Source organism: Panthera tigris, chromosome B4 (assembly GCF_018350195.1).
Source record: "Panthera tigris isolate Pti1 chromosome B4, P.tigris_Pti1_mat1.1, whole genome shotgun sequence".
Lineage (NCBI taxonomy): Eukaryota > Metazoa > Chordata > Mammalia > Carnivora > Felidae > Panthera > Panthera tigris.
In genome coordinates, this window is record NC_056666.1 from 29,807,808 (window position 1) to 29,825,751 (window position 17,944).

The following is a 17,944-nucleotide window of genomic DNA, read 5'->3' on the forward strand; positions in this document are numbered from 1 at the left end:
TAAAAAGTTCTTGGAGTGGCTGTCAGCCCCCTGTAACCCCCAGCCCATCCCTCTGCCCCTCATTAATCTTAGCAGGAAAGCAAGACAGGAGGTGGCGTGGGGTGAGGTTTCCACCTGCTCAGAAAAAATGGGCTAGATTTACAACCTTCCTCTAAAGAATAAGAATCCCACCCCACCTTCTTCCACTTCCACGTCAAGGGTCAAGAAAGAGCAAGCAATAGTCTCACTTATTGTTTCTTTAGCTGCAAAATAAATGAGATGACATATGTCTGGACTTGCTTCAAAATAATCCAGAGTCAGGGGTGATAGGGATAAAATAAGAGTCCTGTGATTTAGTGCCTGTTGAAGTTGGGTTATATACATATAGGGTTCATTTCACTAAGCCTTTTCTGTTTGAGTATACTTGAAATTGCCATAAACAGCTCAGGGAAAGTATGAAACAGGTACTTATTCACACATCTTTACCCAGTTTGCTATTTACCAGAGAGGCAGCCAGTTGCCAAATTTAATCAGCTTTCTCTACCACTTGGCGGACAAGCATCCCTTCTAGGAAAGGAGAGCTTGGTAATTCCAGGAAAGGAAGGCATGAGTGAACGCATGGTAGTCTTTTCAAACACCGCTGGTCCCACAGACCACAGAAACCCTCCATAGCCACACCTTTGCTAATTCAAAGAAATGAGGCTGAAGTGAACTCTCCGTTACCTGTGTGATCCTGAATCGGTCCGGTTTTGCTGGTCAACACGCTCCACTTGAGCTGCACGTGATTGTCATGTTCCCAGTGACAGAATGTCTTGTGAGAGCCCCAGCCAAATTCGCAGTTAAAACCGTATGTTGGAAACTCTTCAGTGGGTGGAAAAGAAAAATAGAGAAAAGCAGAGAAAGACAAATTTAATCATTTAGGTCAGAAAGGCCTTTAATTTGCTCACAGAAGGCACAATTTATATAACTTAACGTATGTTTGAAAATTCTGGGAAAGCCACAAAATCCAGGATTACCAGGAAACTCAAAAGACGCATGGAGATGTCAAAATGTTTGCAAAATCACGTTTAGGATTTTTTTTTTTTTTTTATCCAGCTTTAAAAAGATTATGGACTGCCTGCCAAATTGGTTTTACATAAAATTTCCAGAAAGGTTACTTTCCAAGGCATATATATTACATCTGTAGCATTCTCCCTTGGTCCACAATATTTAATATGAAAGATACTTTATTCTTGAGTATTATATAAATTGATATCCACCAATGAAAAGAATCTTAAGTACAGATTGACCTGTGAACCTTAAAAGTCTAGAAATGTGACTGGGCTGGATGTCTCATTCTGGAGGCTATGTGTATTCTCACCATTCTGGCTAATGCCTCAGGTCTTTAGGTCAGATCTCTGAAGCATTTCTTAAGATTATTTTTTCTTCTGTGCTTTGTATCAGGTCAATCAATTTTAAATGTAAGTTTCTGCTTTTTTAGTGAATTTTAAAATGTGTATGTAAATTGTTCACCCCACTTAAAACCCAGGCAAGTTCACGTAAAGCCAAAGCATTTTTAAATAGCTGCGCATTAAAAAAAATTTTTTTTTCATGTTCAAAGTGTTTCCTTTGGAATCTAAAAAGAAAGTATGAATGGATTCTCAGAGGGATTATTTATTTTGTGTGTTCTACAAGGTGCTATTTGACTGTGGTGTTTTTTTAAACCCCCATAGCTTTACTTTTTTTACTCAACTCCCTGTTTTCTTAGAAGTAGCTTCTCTTGTTAAGTATGGAAAAAATGAAATCATAATGGCTTGGATTTTGTTTTTGGTAAACTGAAGCGAATAATAAAAATAATCCTAAAGATAAAATTCTCCTGCCTCTGCCAGTCCCACTCCTCCCCCATTACATAAAATTAAACACACAAAGCGCGGCTGTTTTCTCTAATGAAGGAAGGTCACCGCTTCTTGAGTTTAGGTAGTCCACAAGATGGCAGCATTGAAACGGAGAGAAAGGTGCCCAGGGCGTCTCGCCAATTGGATCTTGAACATTCCTCAAACAATTCCTATGTACAATAAGGGAGGTATAGTATCGTATGTTGTATTAGGGTCAGCCTGAGATCCTAGCTCGCTTTGATCTTTAACTTTGTCCGCGTTTAACACGACGTAGCCTGCTTTCTTCTCGGAGCCTGGGCTCCATTGCCCCTCCCCCACTTTAACAATGGCGGGAGGGATTTTAATGGGAAGATTTAGTGAATAGATAAGGATGATTTACTTTGCATTTTTAGTTTCCAAGGAACCCTTTTCAAATGCTAATGTAGAATTTTGGAAGGAATGCACCATATGCATTGTCAAAAGGGAACTGGATGGATTCTCCCATCCAGGGACAAGGAGACCTCCCGAGGGGTGAGGGGTGGAAGGGTGCCTAGGGCCAGTTTGGGAAAGTAACTCTAGTGTGAGCCACGTGATGCATATAACGTGCGGACTTTGTGTTAGTGCAAAAGGGCTGTATTTCACAGCTATGGTGTCACTGGAGTGATATATTTCATGTCTAGTTTATCCTAACCATGAAATAGGGCTTCTTAAAGCATGAGAAACCCTCTCCAAAATTTACCACACTTTTGAGCAGCAAGATTGAATTATGCAGATGAACTACAGTCCATTGAACAGTGACTGAATGGTTGAGCAACCTTGGATGTCAACACCCACAAACCTGGAATGTACTGCCGCATAATCTCATGTCAGAAAATGTTAATATTGGAAAATGGTAATATGTGTGTGGTTTTGAGTTTCCTCCTTAAATGTAGTTTAGAAGACATGCACATGTAGGAAGGCAGCAAGCCATTACAGCACACACATTTCTGGTTGTATTTCTGGTTAATACATCAAATTATTATTGTATAGTATAGAAAACCACACCATGCATTATTTTGGCTCTTAATTTTCTGGTGATAACAATACAATATATGAACTTGGATGTTTTGGTAATGACCAGGACATAGGACAGCCTTGCTTGAAAGGAGGACTCAAGCATTTCTGCAGCTGTACTGCTCAGTGGTCTGTGTTTATCTTCTCATGTTTTTTCCAGTCCTAGGAATTTAACAAGGCAATCTGCTCTAACGTTATGTATTTTACTACTCTTTCATCTTCTTGTCCCAATCATATAATCTCTGGCAATCTTGCTAATTTAAAGGAAATACTCTTTTTTTTTTTTTTTTTTTTTTTTTTTAATCAATGCATATGGTGGCGAGGGGTGTGGGGTGAGAAAATGTTGAAAATTCAAGCCTGGCCAGAAAGGCTATTAAACACATAAAATATACACAAACATTTATAGGGAAGGGAAAGAAAAAAGAGATTGAGGGAGGAAAAAAGAAGGACAGAAACAGAAAAGAGGAAAGAGAAAGAGAAAAAAGCAAATTGATGAATGAAGTTAAGTATATAGGACTATTGACCTTTCCATCTTCAAAATATTCTCCAGGCCCTGTGGCTGCATGATTCTCATTAAATTCATTGGGAATAATCTGGCTAAATCCCTTCTTGACTCTTAAAAATAGCAGGAAACAATATTCTGAACTTAAAACAAATTTACAGCCGCTGTGAGCACGCACCAGCTGCAATTGTTGAACTATCTTGCCCACAGTCGAATCATTAGCACCATATATGCACAAGGATTTAATTTTAGAATCTGCTTTTCAAAACTTCTTTTGAGGATGTTAACTAGCTTACTCACAGACTGGTCTTTCAGTCCAAATAAGTGGAGGTGCTCAGGCCCATGTAATCAGAGGTTAGGAATATACTCTGAGCTGCTATAGGAGTGTTTGCAGATCCTCAGAGGGTGAGATGTTTCAGCAGGGGGAGTTAGATTTAAAATGCAGGGTTTCTCATCATTTCCTGGCAAAGCATTAATAGGCTTTTATGCATCTGATTACAACCGAGGCAGTATATGAATGTTATATATCCACTGAGTTTATTATATTGATAAGAATCCACAAAAATGAAATTTTAAGACTCTGCTTGAGTATCTAATGGTTTCAGCAAAATGAGATTAGATGAAAGTTCAGGGGTTCAGTTTGCTGCTTGTAAAGATGTCCAAAGAATCTGAAAACTGCAGAACAGTGTAGATCAAATTATCAAATAGGTGGGTCCCACCACTGGGTGAACACCTCAAAATCAGACTTGGCCTCTGACTTTATGTACACTCTGGGCCTACTGAACTGTTCTGAGCATTGGTTTAGCCAGAAGGTGACAATGAACAGAACTCCTCAAAGAAGGTCAGACTATCCATTATTCACAAAGACTGGGAGACAGATTCAGGACTCAAGCAATGGAAAAACAGGAAACCAAGGTCATTTGTGGAACTCAAAACCAGAGCAGACAGCCTTTATCAGTAAGCTCTGGTTTGACATAAACTGGTTTAGATGGTGGTCGCTATGGGTCTTACTGGTTCTCAATCTGTACATCTGTGCTCTGACCACAGTACACCCTCTGAGATGGCTGGCCCTTGAACTCATGCACAAACCGAATGCATTCACAAAGTCATGCCTAACCTTCCACCTCCAGGGAGAATTATCCCATTTTGGAATCCGGTGTATACCTTTCCATTTTCTCTAGAACTGTTGCTCACTTTTAGTTTTTAAATGATCCCTAGCTCTTTTGATAGGCAAGAGGAGAGAGGAGTTGAAACAAGTTCATTGGCAACTTCAGAGTGGCTTTATTTTTTAATTTTTAAAAATATTTATTAAAAAAAATTTAATGTTTATTATTTTTTTTTTAATTTTTTTTTAACGTTTATTTATTTTTGAGACAGAGAGAGACAGAGCATGAACGGGGGAGGGGCAGAGAGAGAGGGAGACACAGAATCGGAAGCAGGCTCCAGGCCCTGAGCCATCAGCCCAGAGCCCGACGCGGGGCCCGAACCCACGGACCGCGAGATCGTGACCTGAGCCGAAGTCGGATGCTTAACCGACTGAGCCACCCAGGCGCCCCTTAATGTTTATTATTTTTGAGAGACAGAGAGAGAGAGAGAGAGAGAGCATGCAAGCAGAGGAGGGGCAGAGAGAGAAGGAGACACAGAATCCAAAGCAGGCTCCAGGCTCTGAACTGTCAGCACAGAGCCTGCCGCAGGGCTCAAACCCACGAACTCTGAGATCATGACCTAGCCAAAGTCAGACGCTTAACCAACTGAGCCACCTGGCCGCCCCTTAGAGTGGTTTTAATTAACTCTCTGGCAAGAGAAAAAACTAACAGAGCAGTTAATATGTTTGTTACATCATTAGAACTTCATGTTTTCACCTCAGCCCTCTTCCCTATGACAGAAGGTCACAAAAAGCCAGCCGGCAGTTACTCCACAGAAAACCACCCAAGAGGGCCAAGGGCCCCCAGAAAAGTCAGGAAACAAGCGAGGGGCCGGGCTTCACTCATGACCAACTGCAGCCATCCAGCGTGGTTGCACAACCCCTGGAGGCCATACTTTACAACTTGTAAAGTACTTTGGACTATAGTTTTTTCTGAATTTAGGTGAACAGATACTCTTCTGTTTCACCTTTCCGTAGTTGGGGGTGTCTGAGCCATGGGGTAGCAAGAACTCTGTCAACCTGAGCACACCACAGGGAAACTTGGGGTTAAGTTCAAGTGAAGAGAAGTTTGTTTTGCAGTTTAATCAGGTCAACGGTGACAGTGTCCTTTAAGGAAGCATACTAATTAGAGCAGTCCTTTCTACTTTCTGCCTAGCTGGGTAGTGTCATACTGTTGAGGAAACATTGATATACACCACACGCCCCATTAATAAATGACTGTGGAGGCCAAGGCTGAGTGAGCTTCAATAAAGGAAATGGGAGAAGCTGGAAAACTGACCTGGTCACCTTACTCTAATGATTAACTTTAAAGTATTTAAAACCTCTGATTGCTTATACTGACCATTTCCCTTCGTGTGTGTCTGGGGGGAAGAATTTTACAGAATACTAACAAAATACAAAAGAGAGAAGGGGGGAGGCTGCCATTTCACTGCCGCTGGCCGCTGATAAACAGCAAGCCAAGGGTTTGAAAAGTCATTATGCTTTCCTATGAATAAAAGGATGCGGAGGCGCTCCCGAGGGCGCCGCTCTCCCCCCGCACAATCAGAGCCCTGGTTTCCTGCACCCCACTTCGTGGCACGCCCACTGGAAACGCTGTTGTCAAACTGCCAACTTCGTGGCAGGCAAAACTGACAAACTTTGCCTGTCTCGGTTTTGCAGAATTGTGATGAAAATAAATAGTCAGGCTGCTGCCTGTGAGATTTCCTTCTCCTGTAGTTTGCAAACACAGTCCATGTCCTAGATGTGCTGCGTTAAACAAAGTATGTTACTCAGTTCCTTCAGTCGGGAGCTGGGATTGTCACCATTTGGCAATTACTGATGGAGAAGGAAACCTCACTCCCGGCTGCACATACATGTGGATGAAAGGGAAGCAATATTTATGGCTCATGCTTAGAGACCAGATGCTGCGTGGCGTCCCTCTTCTAGGGCTTTGGGGGAAACCGAAACCAAGAAGCTGCGCAGGACACTATTTCAGGGCGTGGAGTGGGGCGGACATGCACTATTTGGAGGGGGGGAGGGGGAGAAGCACACGTGGAATCTACGCCATTTTGTTTTGTTGGATACCTGATTGTATTGTGCTGTCTATTATTGTTGGTTTTTCTGTGGTCAGCACGGTGGTCCCACCTGAAAAACAAAAATAGTGACAGACAAAAATGAGAAAAAGTAAGCTTTGGGGATAATAAGCATTAAAGAAATGCTGCATGTGTGCATACATCTGTTAGAGGCGAACATTTTCCACAGAAAATCCTTCCTTTAATTCTGCCTGTAGTAATTTGTTTTACTTAGATTTTGTCCACCACGATAGCAAGTTCAAATAAACCACTAGTTTTTACTCAACACATTTGCTCATAAAGCATCCAGGAGGTATGGACAGTCTCAGACTTTGTTCCAAGGGCATTCCCTGGTTCCCAGGCTAAGCGTGCTACACCATTGTGACAGTGAAGGGCAAAAGCCTCCACAAGTCCCCAGTGACTTGGGAATTAAACTTGACCTGGGCCTCTTAAGCTTCAAATAGTTTCCCAAGGTTTCAGATGTGTGCCTTCAGGGGCGGTGTAGGGCTGCTCCCCACATTCTATTTTGAAAACTGTAGGTTTAAGAGGGCGACAGCAGTTCCTTTCTTTTGCTGCTGTAGTTGTTTATTTTTCCCAAGGACAAATATTCTGCCCAGTGTGTGATTTGGAGAAGCTGCAGAAAAAGTTCACAGGCCCAGAGAACTGGAAGTTTGCACAAAGAATATCCTGAATGTTGTGAGCTCTCAATCAGTGGGGCAACTTTGGAATTCCTGGTGAGGGAACCAGGTGCTGATTTAGCTCCACCCTCTTTTCTTCTGCACCCTGGCGCTTCCATTTTCTGCTCCTCCTCATTATTACACTTCTGGTTCTGGTTTAGTTTTTTTAATGTTTGTTTATTTTTGAGAGAGAGAGGGAGGGGCAGAGAGAGCTGGAGATACAGAATCTGAAGCAGGCTCCAGGCTCTGAGCTGTCAGCACAGAGCTAGATGCGGGGCTCAAACCCATGAACCACAGGATCAGGACCTGAGCTTAACCAACTGAGCCACCAGGTGCCCCTACACTTCTGTTTTAAAGTCGTGTTCTTGAACTTGCCAAACACAAGAATCACCTGAACGCTGGCTGAAACTGCAGCTGCCAATCCGCCTGTCCTCCTTGGAACTCCTTGAACCAGAATGTCCAAAGTTCAGGCCTTTAAATCTGAATTTGCAAAAGCTTCTCAGGTGAGGCTTATAACCCACTAAGTGCAGGGGAAACACCGGTTTGCTGTTTATTACATAAGGTGTTGGAGCCATTTCTCCTTACGTGTATCTGTTTTGCAGATTATGATCAGAGATAATCTATTTGTTACCCCAAGAGGGAAAGCCCAGGGCAGACTCAGGGGAAGGACATGGGGTGGGCTCATGAGTATCAGGGAAAGTTTGGGAGGTGGTTATAAGGTGCCATTGTACACCTTCCAGTAGGATCATTCAATAAAGATGTGTGATCATCTCTATTCTGGCCAGGTCCTAGTTTCACCCTGTAGCTGCCACAGAGCAGAAATCATCTAGATCATGAATCAGAGAGCCGTAAAATCATGCTCTTGGGATGGTATGAAGATTTTGGAGCTAATCGACTACAGCACCAAGTCATGTTACCCTTGCTTTCCCAGCAAATACGCTGGATGAGCGGTCACACGTGTGCGTGGCCTCAATGAGGCAAGCATTAGGAAGAAAGAATTATATATATTAGGGGTTAAGGAGGTGAATCTATAATGGCAGAATTGGAGGGAGGCCAGAATACATTAGCATTCTGTTCCCAGTGGTCTCAAGGGAGAAAGACTCAAGGTGAAAATTCACTTTTTAAAACTGATATGCATTATCAGTTTTGTTATACGTTGGGAGCCAAACTCTGATGTTGGGTACGCACAGACCCAATGAGAAATTTGGCCTCCTGGTGCCTTTGAAGCTAATTGTATTATCTAATGACTTCAACAGCATTTGCAAATGAGTAACTTCAGGGGTGAATTTTCACCTTGGCAAGCAGTGTGGGAGAGCAAAATCTCTCCTCATTTCCATGCATTTTGGTAGAGTTCACCTGGAATTCAGTGTTGTTTGTAAGTAATGAGCATTTTGCTAAAATACTTATTCGCCACTATATTCAAAGCAGCCAACCCAGGAGGAGAAATTAAAGGGACACCATCTGCATTAAGGAACCAAACACCATGAAAGAGAGCATTCATCCTAATTTCCACACCCCCTCCTATCAGGATAAGGTGAGGATGCTTTCACTTTGGCTCCATTACACTCAACGTGCCAAGTTTGAGGCTCTGTCAGCAAAGCCTGTGACTGAAGGAGCAAGGAGTGTGTGTGAGCCTAGGATGTGAGCTGTTTCCATGCAAGGCGATACCTGGGTCAGGGAGGATTTTGCTCCTTGCAGAAAAGCTTACATAGGAGCACACCCTTTCTCAGAAAAGGAGAACAAGTAACTTCATAAAGCAAAACAAGTAAAAACAGCAACAACAAGAAGAAAACCCAAAACTGGCCGCAATGCAATAAATGAATTTGAAACATGAGATGCCTTCTGAAATCACCTCTTCGATGGGGGCGTAGAGCAGGCATTATCAATACCTCTGGAAGTTCTTAACATATGTCTGATTCATAGAAATGTTGAGACAAACAGGCTGGCTCGAGAAAATAACTTTTTTTTGCCATTGTAATATGTAAAAAAAAAAAAAAAAAACTAGAACTTTTTCTATCTTACCAATAAATGATGTTAAATGCTATAGATAAACTATAACCTTGTACATTTAAAAGACTGTCAGTGTTTCTACCATAAATGACCCATTTTCTGTGGTTTGTTACTCGTTTGGCATACATAATTTGCTCCAGGCTAACATACTTGCCCTATTTCATTCAAAGGGTTCAGTTTCAATTGATTCAGTCATGAACTGATCCAAAAATGAGAAGGTTGGTTGTTCTGATATGAGAAGTAAATCTGAGGCTTTGTTTCTAATCAATATTAACTGACCACTTTAGGGTTTATAAAGAAAAGAACCTTCTCCACAAGAGGGCAATTGAAAGGGTATACTGTGATGACTACAGTCGTTCCTTTTTATGAGGAATTTCACTACAGATGTGTGACAGGGTCCACAAAGAGCCTGAGGTCTATGTCAGGGTGTTTACAAGCAATCCTGGGAAGGTTCCACAGGACCTGGTTCATAGAATGGTACTCTGTTCTTAACATCAGCTGTAGGGTTTTCAGCTTGAACTTGACATCTCACAAAGAAAACGCGTCTACATTAATTAATTTTTGTGGCTTTTGGCTGCTTACACACAAGATTTGTTTTCAAAAGCCCATAGTAACATTTATTGGCCCTATGACTGTAAGTGATTAGCCTGGAAGTTTGGAGGGAGACAGCCTTAGGAGCTGGGATTTAAATGTAAACCAAGTTCATGGTACTATGTCTCTGAGCTACATTTCACCTCTTATTCTATCTGAGTGCCGAGCTCTCTTGCTCCTTCAGAGGAGAGCTTTTGAAGTAATTGGAAATGTACTGTGGGACATTTCCTTCCAGATTTTTACATTAATGCATTAGCCAATAACACGGCACTATTATGAAGTTACATGGTAACGCCTTCAGTTTCGCCCATGGAAATTAATTATGTGGGCTCTCTGAGTCACCTCTGGCTAAAAATACAGACCTGTATCCAAGGGCTCATGTTTAATCTAAAATGAGAGTCAGATGCTATATGAAACTGCATTTGACCCAAGTGGCGATAAAGGTCCCACAGTGCCTTTGGCAACAATAGGGTGAAAATCCTACTGCCTTGGCCAATTTCCAAGTGGTACAATCCCATTTCCCCACTTGTCTAATATTTCCTCTGCCATTCCAAGTAGAAGAGAAGGTCACTTTGTAGCTCTTAGGGTTTTAGAATGTTATGGAGTAATACTCTAAATTAATTAGTGAGGTATTTGGCACACACCGTCCCTGATACATTTGCTAGTCGTTGCTGATGTGAAATAAGAAGTAATTCTGCCTTTGTAAATTTCAATGTAAAAATGATTTACAAAACCCTAACTTAAAAGCTGCATTTCAAATATAAGCCTAATTTCATCAATTAGTGGGTAAAGGTTCCACTCAAAGCATTTCCCCCTTGTTCAAAAATGCAAATAAACATTCTAAAGTGTGTGGTTGTGTAGGGGTGGTGCACGTGTTGTGGGGGGTGGGGGTTTGAAGGTGAGGATGAGTTTAGCACATGGATCCATAGAGAAATTCTTATGGAATTAAGAAAATCCTAGCCTCTGGCTCTGAAAATGGCTAAAATAATTGTGTCGAACGGCGGCGGCAGACGGCATGAGGAAAGGAAGCAGTGACCCCAGTTGATGATGGCTGCCACCGTGAGGAGCTACACAAACATGAACAGACATGCACTAGCAGGTCTCCACTACGACATGACTGAAATGGCACAGCAATGGGATGAAGATGGTTTCTGCACCTGTGAGCTGGAAGTCATCACCTGTTCCGCTGTGGCAGTTGGCCTGGTCATCATCACACTCGTCTACCAGGTTCCCGTTGGGAGTGGTCGGTCCAGCTGTAGGTGCTGAAACAAGATCCAAGGATTACTACCTCACACCTCTGAAATGCATTTGCAAGGCTCTGGCTATTGAGTCTGCTAACACCTTTGCAGAAAACTCTAATCTGTGGTAAGAAGGCCAGGAGCATGATTCGCCTCCCTTTCAGGAGCTAAATCTACTTGGATTTGGCAGAATTCATTGGGGACTGCTTTGTTTTGGTATTTGATCCATATCTGTTCAGTAGAGCTGGCTGCCCTAGCATTTTATACATTGCTATCTACATAAACATCCTTTTTGTGAAAAGTGCTTGCATTCTCACTGGTTATTTATTCATGACCCTGGAATTGAGAACTTTGATGACAGAGATTCTGCTTCAACTGTTTTTCCTTACATTCTCAATGGGCTAGAGAATTCGCCTGTCATGAATTCTTTTACTTTCTTAGTATTAGCTAAGCTTGCTAGGTTTGTATTAGAATTTTTCTCCAAAAGGGAGTCTCAAGATTCACTTTTAGTACAATATTGTTCTTTAAAAAAAAAAAAAAAAGAAAGAAAATTGTGAATGACTCCATTTCTCTTTAAGTAAGCTTCTCAACTTGTGATCCCCCTTTCCAGAGCAGGTATTTGAGAGGAGCTGTCTTAGATGTCCTGGGGTCATTTTCCCTTAACTCCCGGAAGACTGCATTCCACTGTGGACAGGTATTCCTGTATCTTTGAGTGTGTAGTTGAAAGGTAGCCAACATTAATCAAAGACTGCTTTTGAAGTTCTTTAAACTTAGTTTGGTCTATTATTTTTCAGCCTGTTACTCATTCTTGCAATCTGTTTAATATTTTACAGTTTTTGGCATTACCTTTCACTTTGCAAGGCTTGAGATAATGTACGGCTCTCAATGTCTGAGAACCAGACAAGATACTGGGAGTGGGGGCCTGTTCTCTAATAGCTTCTGGCCATGTGTCTGGGAATGTGTTGGTAACTGCTTCTTTCTCAATAAAAAAATTGATAGTCTTTGTTATTGTGCTTAATTACTGAGCAGAGTTATGACAAATATAGAAATGTAGTTAGGAGCGCCTGGGTGGCTCAGTCGGTTAAGCGTCCGACTCTTGATTTCGGCTCAGGTCATGATCTCATGAGATGGAGCACTGTGTCCAGCTCTGAGCTGACGGCGCAAACCCTGCTTAGGATTCTTTCTCTGACCCACCCCCCTCTCAAAATAAATAAATAAGCATTAAAAAAAAAAAAAAAAAGAAAGAAATTTAGCTAGCTTCAACTTCCTCAGCTGCCCAGAGCACACACTAGGAATGTGTACAGAGAATGTGCACAGTGTTTAGGCACACCATCTAGACTTTGTGAAATGCATACACACACATTTTAGGCTCCACTTACTGCTATCAGTGAATCAGTGGAATCCTCCCTGCTAATCCAGATGCTTGTATTCACTGAGTTACGTGCCACTTTTAAGTATTTTAAACTCTCTATTCATCTGCATTCCTTATGGGATTTATAAAGGAGGAATTCCTCATTGGAAGTGGCCCAGGGTAGTACCTGGTTTAAAGTTAAAAAATAGAAAGTGGATAATTTTTATTTCCCAATTTTACTACTTGGATATATTTTATCTTCTGTGATTCTCTAATTGTGTCTTGTAAATGCTAGCCCCAAACAGGATAGACACTTGCAGAAGGCTCAGCTATATCTCACCGTCTTCCCGTATCCCTCTAGGTATGTCCCATGGCACAGTCATGAAGCAGATATTTTAATAGGGCCTGTTAATCATTTTAAGGAAGAAAAAAAAAAAAAAAACCACTCCCTTTCACAGATTGTGTCAAAAAGTTTTGACATTACTTTCCCCGGATGTTGGTTTCTCTTATGGCTAAGGGCAACTTCCTCACTTTTGTGAGTGCTTGGAAACATCTGTGGCAAATCTCTTCACCAACGATTTGTACCTCTCACTACAGAGTTGACACTGGCAAACTGCCACCAGCCTCAGTCTTTTCAGCCATCCATTCATTCCACCTCTTAAATCAGTGTTGCTTTCTAGAATCCAGGCTGATGACCTGCATCATGGCAACCAACTCCCTTTTCCAGATGAACACGTTTCCCAGTAAATGGAACAAACATTGTCTGCAGTGGGTTCAATCTGCCCATCCCTCTTTGTTTCTTGGTATCTTTGCCAAAGTCCTGGCACATAGTCATTCTTAGTCTGTGCTGATAGTGACTGGATAATTCAGAGGTCTGAGATATGACTACAGATAAGGAAACAACTACACAATAAAGAATGGGAGATAATGGCCTGCTTTAAAATAAATACATACAAAAGTAGCTATGAATTATTCACTAGTATGGTGATTTATAGCTTCAGATTCTTTAGTGCATAAGAAAAGTTTTATGATGTTTAATGTGCTCAAGAATGTAATTATATTTGGGTAGCTCAAAACACAAATAATTTTGAAACCACAAGAAGGTGATATTAAAAAGCATTCTTTGAAACAACCATGAGCATATGCTCAATTGATTAATATCTGGGTACCAACAATAGCCATTCTTTGAGCTAAACTAGAGAAAGACCTTTATGGGGATGGAAAAGTTGGTTACTCTTTATGCCCAAATCTAAGGCAGATGGGAATTCTAATGCACAAAAGCATTAGATGGTACAATAAACAACTATCATATCATTTTTCAAACATTCCTTTTATTTATTATGTGATTAAAAAATGCAGAGGTAAGTGCAGTTCTGAGGTCAGTGTGTGAGCTGAATTTGTCCTTGAGATGACTTTCATATGATAAGTGTATGCAGTAATATCCTCAAACAGACCTCACCGTACATTCATACATATTATCTCATGTAAAGTTTTGTTTCTCTGCAGTAGCCTAAGCAGTTCATTCAAGATAATGGTGGTGGTTCTGTCTGTCAAATGCTGTTTCCCACTAGTATGAGATGGCAGTCAACACTGCAGACAGAAAGTTGAATGGGACACAGATGGCTAAACAACACTAAAAAGTCAAAGGAATTAGTGATTGCCAGGGGTCTAGGGGAAATTGCTTGATGGGTGGGGGTTTTGCTTTGGAACTAGATAAAAGTGGTGGTCGCAAAAATAACTGTGAATGTACTAAATGCCACTGAATTGTTTACTTAAAAATGGTGAATTTTATGTTATGCAAATTTCACCTCAGGAAACTTAAAAAAGTCAAAGAAGGCAACCCAAAGAATCTGAGGAGAGTTCCACAAACAACCAATACAAAAGTGGGATTCTGAAGGCACTGTTTGGTGGAATGTGCTAGAACGTCGAGCCTCACAGACTGACAGGCACAAGGTAGGATCACCCAGGGGAAAAAGCTGGCAATTTGCAGCCGCGCCATCAGGGGCATAAATGCATGAAGAAAGAGATTAAAAAGCGGGAAACTAGAAGGGACTCAGGACGTTGTAATTACCTTCCACTTCACAGCCCAGCAGCTCCATCCTCAGCCCCAGTCCTCCATGAGTGGCTCTCTCAGGGTAGATCCTGATGAATCGTGTGGAAAGAGGTGGAAAAGTCCGTAGCTCTGGTGTATCGTAGTTGTTGTTTCCTTCAAAAGACTGAAGTAGGAGAAACACCATTATCAATAAAACCTCCGTTTTGATAGAGGAATCCCTCCAGGACTCTTAATAGGGCAGAGAAACAGACCCCATCCCACCACCTCGTAAATGGCTGACATTTCTTTCATAAATGAGAAAGGGGGGGGGGGACAACTAAACCTTCTCTAAGAAGTGACAGATGTCATTTCTCAGAAACTTTGAAGTACACACTGAGGCTATACCAGAAGCTGAGGATTTAATGAGACACGATTTCAATGCTATGCTGATGTGCCTTCAAGAAGTGACACTTCTACCACCTCCTTGAGGTGGAGGAAGAGAAGTCAGGAAGAGAAGCTGCCATTTTTCAGAGCTATGTTAGACACCACATTTTCAGTGACGACTCCTGTTACATTCTCTTAAAGAAGTGGGTCCTAGTTTGCTAAAACCTGTAGAAGAGGGAGTGATTAAATTCCTGAAGAAGGAGATATTAAATTTAATGTAGTACAAGTGCTATTTAGTTAGGAACTGGGGTTATTCCAACTCATTGAAATTGCTATTTACTTAAGCAGAACCACCAGTTGGAGGCATTTGTAGATAAAAGAGCCTCTCAGGAAAGTAACAAGGGCCCTGGCTATCAAGTGAGGCTCTGATGCCTGGCTGAACTGCAGTGTGAATGGGCTCCTTTTTTTGAAATACATTCCTGACTTGAAGTCACTGTGACATTCTTCAGGGGCCAGGCCACCCATTGCCCGTGCTGCTACTTGATTATTTTATTTCCTTTTTTACATTGACAGGAAGGTCAAAATCCTTGAGTGGAATCATAAGAAAATGGAACAATATTTTTTTCAAGAAATAGATAAGCCTTCTTCTATCCTCTTCTCCCAACATTATTCTTTAATCCTACCCCTAAAGGGAGGTGGGGAAGGAGATTAGGAAAATCAAGTTGCCTTATCATTGCGAGTGTCTTGTTATACATGAAACATCGCATCATGTTTCCTGGTGCAAGGCGTTGTTCTAAGTGCTTAAAGTATATTAGTTCATTTAATCCTCAAAACAACTCCTTGAGGTACATTCTATCATTATCCTCAGTTGACAGGTGAGGCACAGAGACGTCAAGTAATTTGCCCAAGGCCATACGTACAGTAAGTGTCAGAGCCAGGATTCAAACCTAGGCAGTCTTAATTGGGGCCCTTCACCACACTGCTATGATGCCTCTGCCCTTAGAAATAATCATGTCTAATCTCATTACATTCAGGCAACTAAGGTCTATAACCAAGGCCACATACTTAGTTTCCTTAATTTTTCTTTAAATGTATTGCAGTTTGGTTACTGACTGGTAGATTAGATTGAGTGGATGGCCAGCCACCAGGCCATGTCAGTCAGGAGCAGGGACCATACCCGATTCCTGGATCAAGATGTCATAAGCCAGCAAAAGATGTGATCATTCAGTGGTAGAAATATCAGGGCTAAAAGGGACACACATGTAAGTGAAAACAGACAGATTGGGTTGACTGTGATCTGGCCAGAGGTTCTCTGAGTTCCAGAAATAAATTAATTGGTCCTATCCAATCCAGAAAAGTCTCCAGAAATCTAAAGGACATGGTTAACACAGACTCACTTCTTCCCCTAAAGCCGCCTTCTCTATTTTGAAGAGTAAAATCATTATTGGGGTTCTGCACTCTTGATGGAACACAGTTGCTTCCAGTAATTGGGAATCTGACATATATTATTGTTAGGCCCAATTAAGTGTCGTCAGTGAGATATAATTATAATGAAAACAACATTACTATGCATGCCTGTTCTATGTTAATATAGCTCCAACAATCACAGGAGAAAAGCACTTATAGCTATAGACTCCCAGCTCTTCTTCTAATTTTAACTTGAGTAAAGAATTAGGACAATGTAGAAAATTATAAAAGCTGTCCGTGATGAGCTGGAAAGAATATTAGCAGCGAGGATCTATATGGAAATGAGCTAACACTGCTAACATAAGATTGTTTATGAAATATCTTTGTGTTCTGTTACTCACCGTGGTTTAGAAGAAGAGGGATTTGAGCATTTAGATCTCCTCTCTGCTTAATTCAAAGACTCTGATATACCTTGTCCATCATGTACTACTTGAGGGTAGGAAGTGAGGAGCAGGATATAGGGGATTTTATAGCCATCAAAGTACTGTTTTATTCATAAAACCCAGTACTCATTCTACTATTACACAAAAGATACTTGGCATCCTAAGCAGGTGACCTTCATTTGTAAGTTTAAATAGAGTATGTTTTAAGTATCATTATACAATTTAGTAATATGCACTGCACCTAAACTGAAGGCTTTACCCATGTCCTTTTGCATCTTAAAGATTTTATTTAAGGAGAAGGACATGTCAGGAATGACAGATTAGGCTCTATGTAAATAATTTAGAGGCTTTTGTGGTTTTAAATATCATAGGGGGATGATAATGACGGATAAGATCACATTTGAGGAGAAAAATCTCACATACTCATGAGTGGAGTTTTTTGTTAAGATCGAAACCTGCGTGCTGGCTCCTGGTGGAATTCTATGCGCAATGTACTACAGTAGAGTGATAGCTCTAGACTTAATTGCAGACTCGATGAGGCACCTTATCCAAAGCATATGGTAATTTGTTTTCTTTCTCTCCTAGAACCCTCATGTTGAAGGTGTCACAACACCTGCTGTTGTCACAACAGCACCAGGATGCTGCTGATGTGTGGCATATTCACACTTTGTGACAAAGTCAGAAGGCTCACAACTCCTCTGAAAAGATGGGCTCTTAAGGGGAACTCCGGTTTCTGGTGTTTATTTTACTTTTTCTTTTATCAAAACAAGACGGGCAGGCATAAAGGGGGTGGGGAATGAAATGAACACAAGAAGGAAAGTAGCTGTAATGTAGATTTAAAAAAAAAACACTGGAAATGGTTTAGAAACCACAAGTTAAGTAGGGGCGAGATTGGAGAGAGATTCTTACATTTCCGACAGCATCATCACTGTCAGTGGCCTGCCACACTGGTGCTGACCACGGCCTTGGTGGATAGGTAGCCAGTGGGGACAGGTGGTCTCTGCAGAGTCCAGCTTCTGGACAGAGGGGGATCTGGCTGTGCCATTGGGCTTTTGTTTCCTGCCTGCAAAGCCCTTGGCCTGAGTCACTATATTCAAGGCACATCACCACAGTCGTTTAGAGTAGGAGCAAGGATAACGTTCCCTCCAATGGGCTAAAATCTTTTCACAAAAGGAGTAGGTCCTGAGCAAAGCGGAGATGCAAAAGCTGGGATGGAAAGCCAGTTGTGT

General features: G+C 41.4%; 1 protein-coding gene across 4 annotated transcripts in view; it reads right to left on the reverse strand.

Annotated features, from left to right (window-relative positions):
• NRP1 (neuropilin 1) overlaps positions 1-17,944 on the reverse strand; it is a 138,398-nt gene that overhangs the window by 11,089 nt on the left and 109,365 nt on the right. For 2 of the 4 annotated variants that reach the window (XM_042991401.1, XM_042991400.1), the window contains exons 10-13: positions 14,521-14,665; positions 11,039-11,122; positions 6,596-6,655; positions 703-840 (exon numbers count right to left, since the gene is read on the reverse strand). In XM_042991401.1, the coding sequence (XP_042847335.1) occupies positions 703-840; positions 6,596-6,655; positions 11,039-11,122; positions 14,521-14,665 (427 nt within the window). Of the gene's footprint in view, positions 1-702; positions 841-6,595; positions 6,656-11,017; positions 11,123-14,520; positions 14,666-17,944 lie in introns of all 4 variants that reach the window. The other 2 variants (XM_042991399.1, XM_007092860.3) reach the window with 1 other exon arrangement.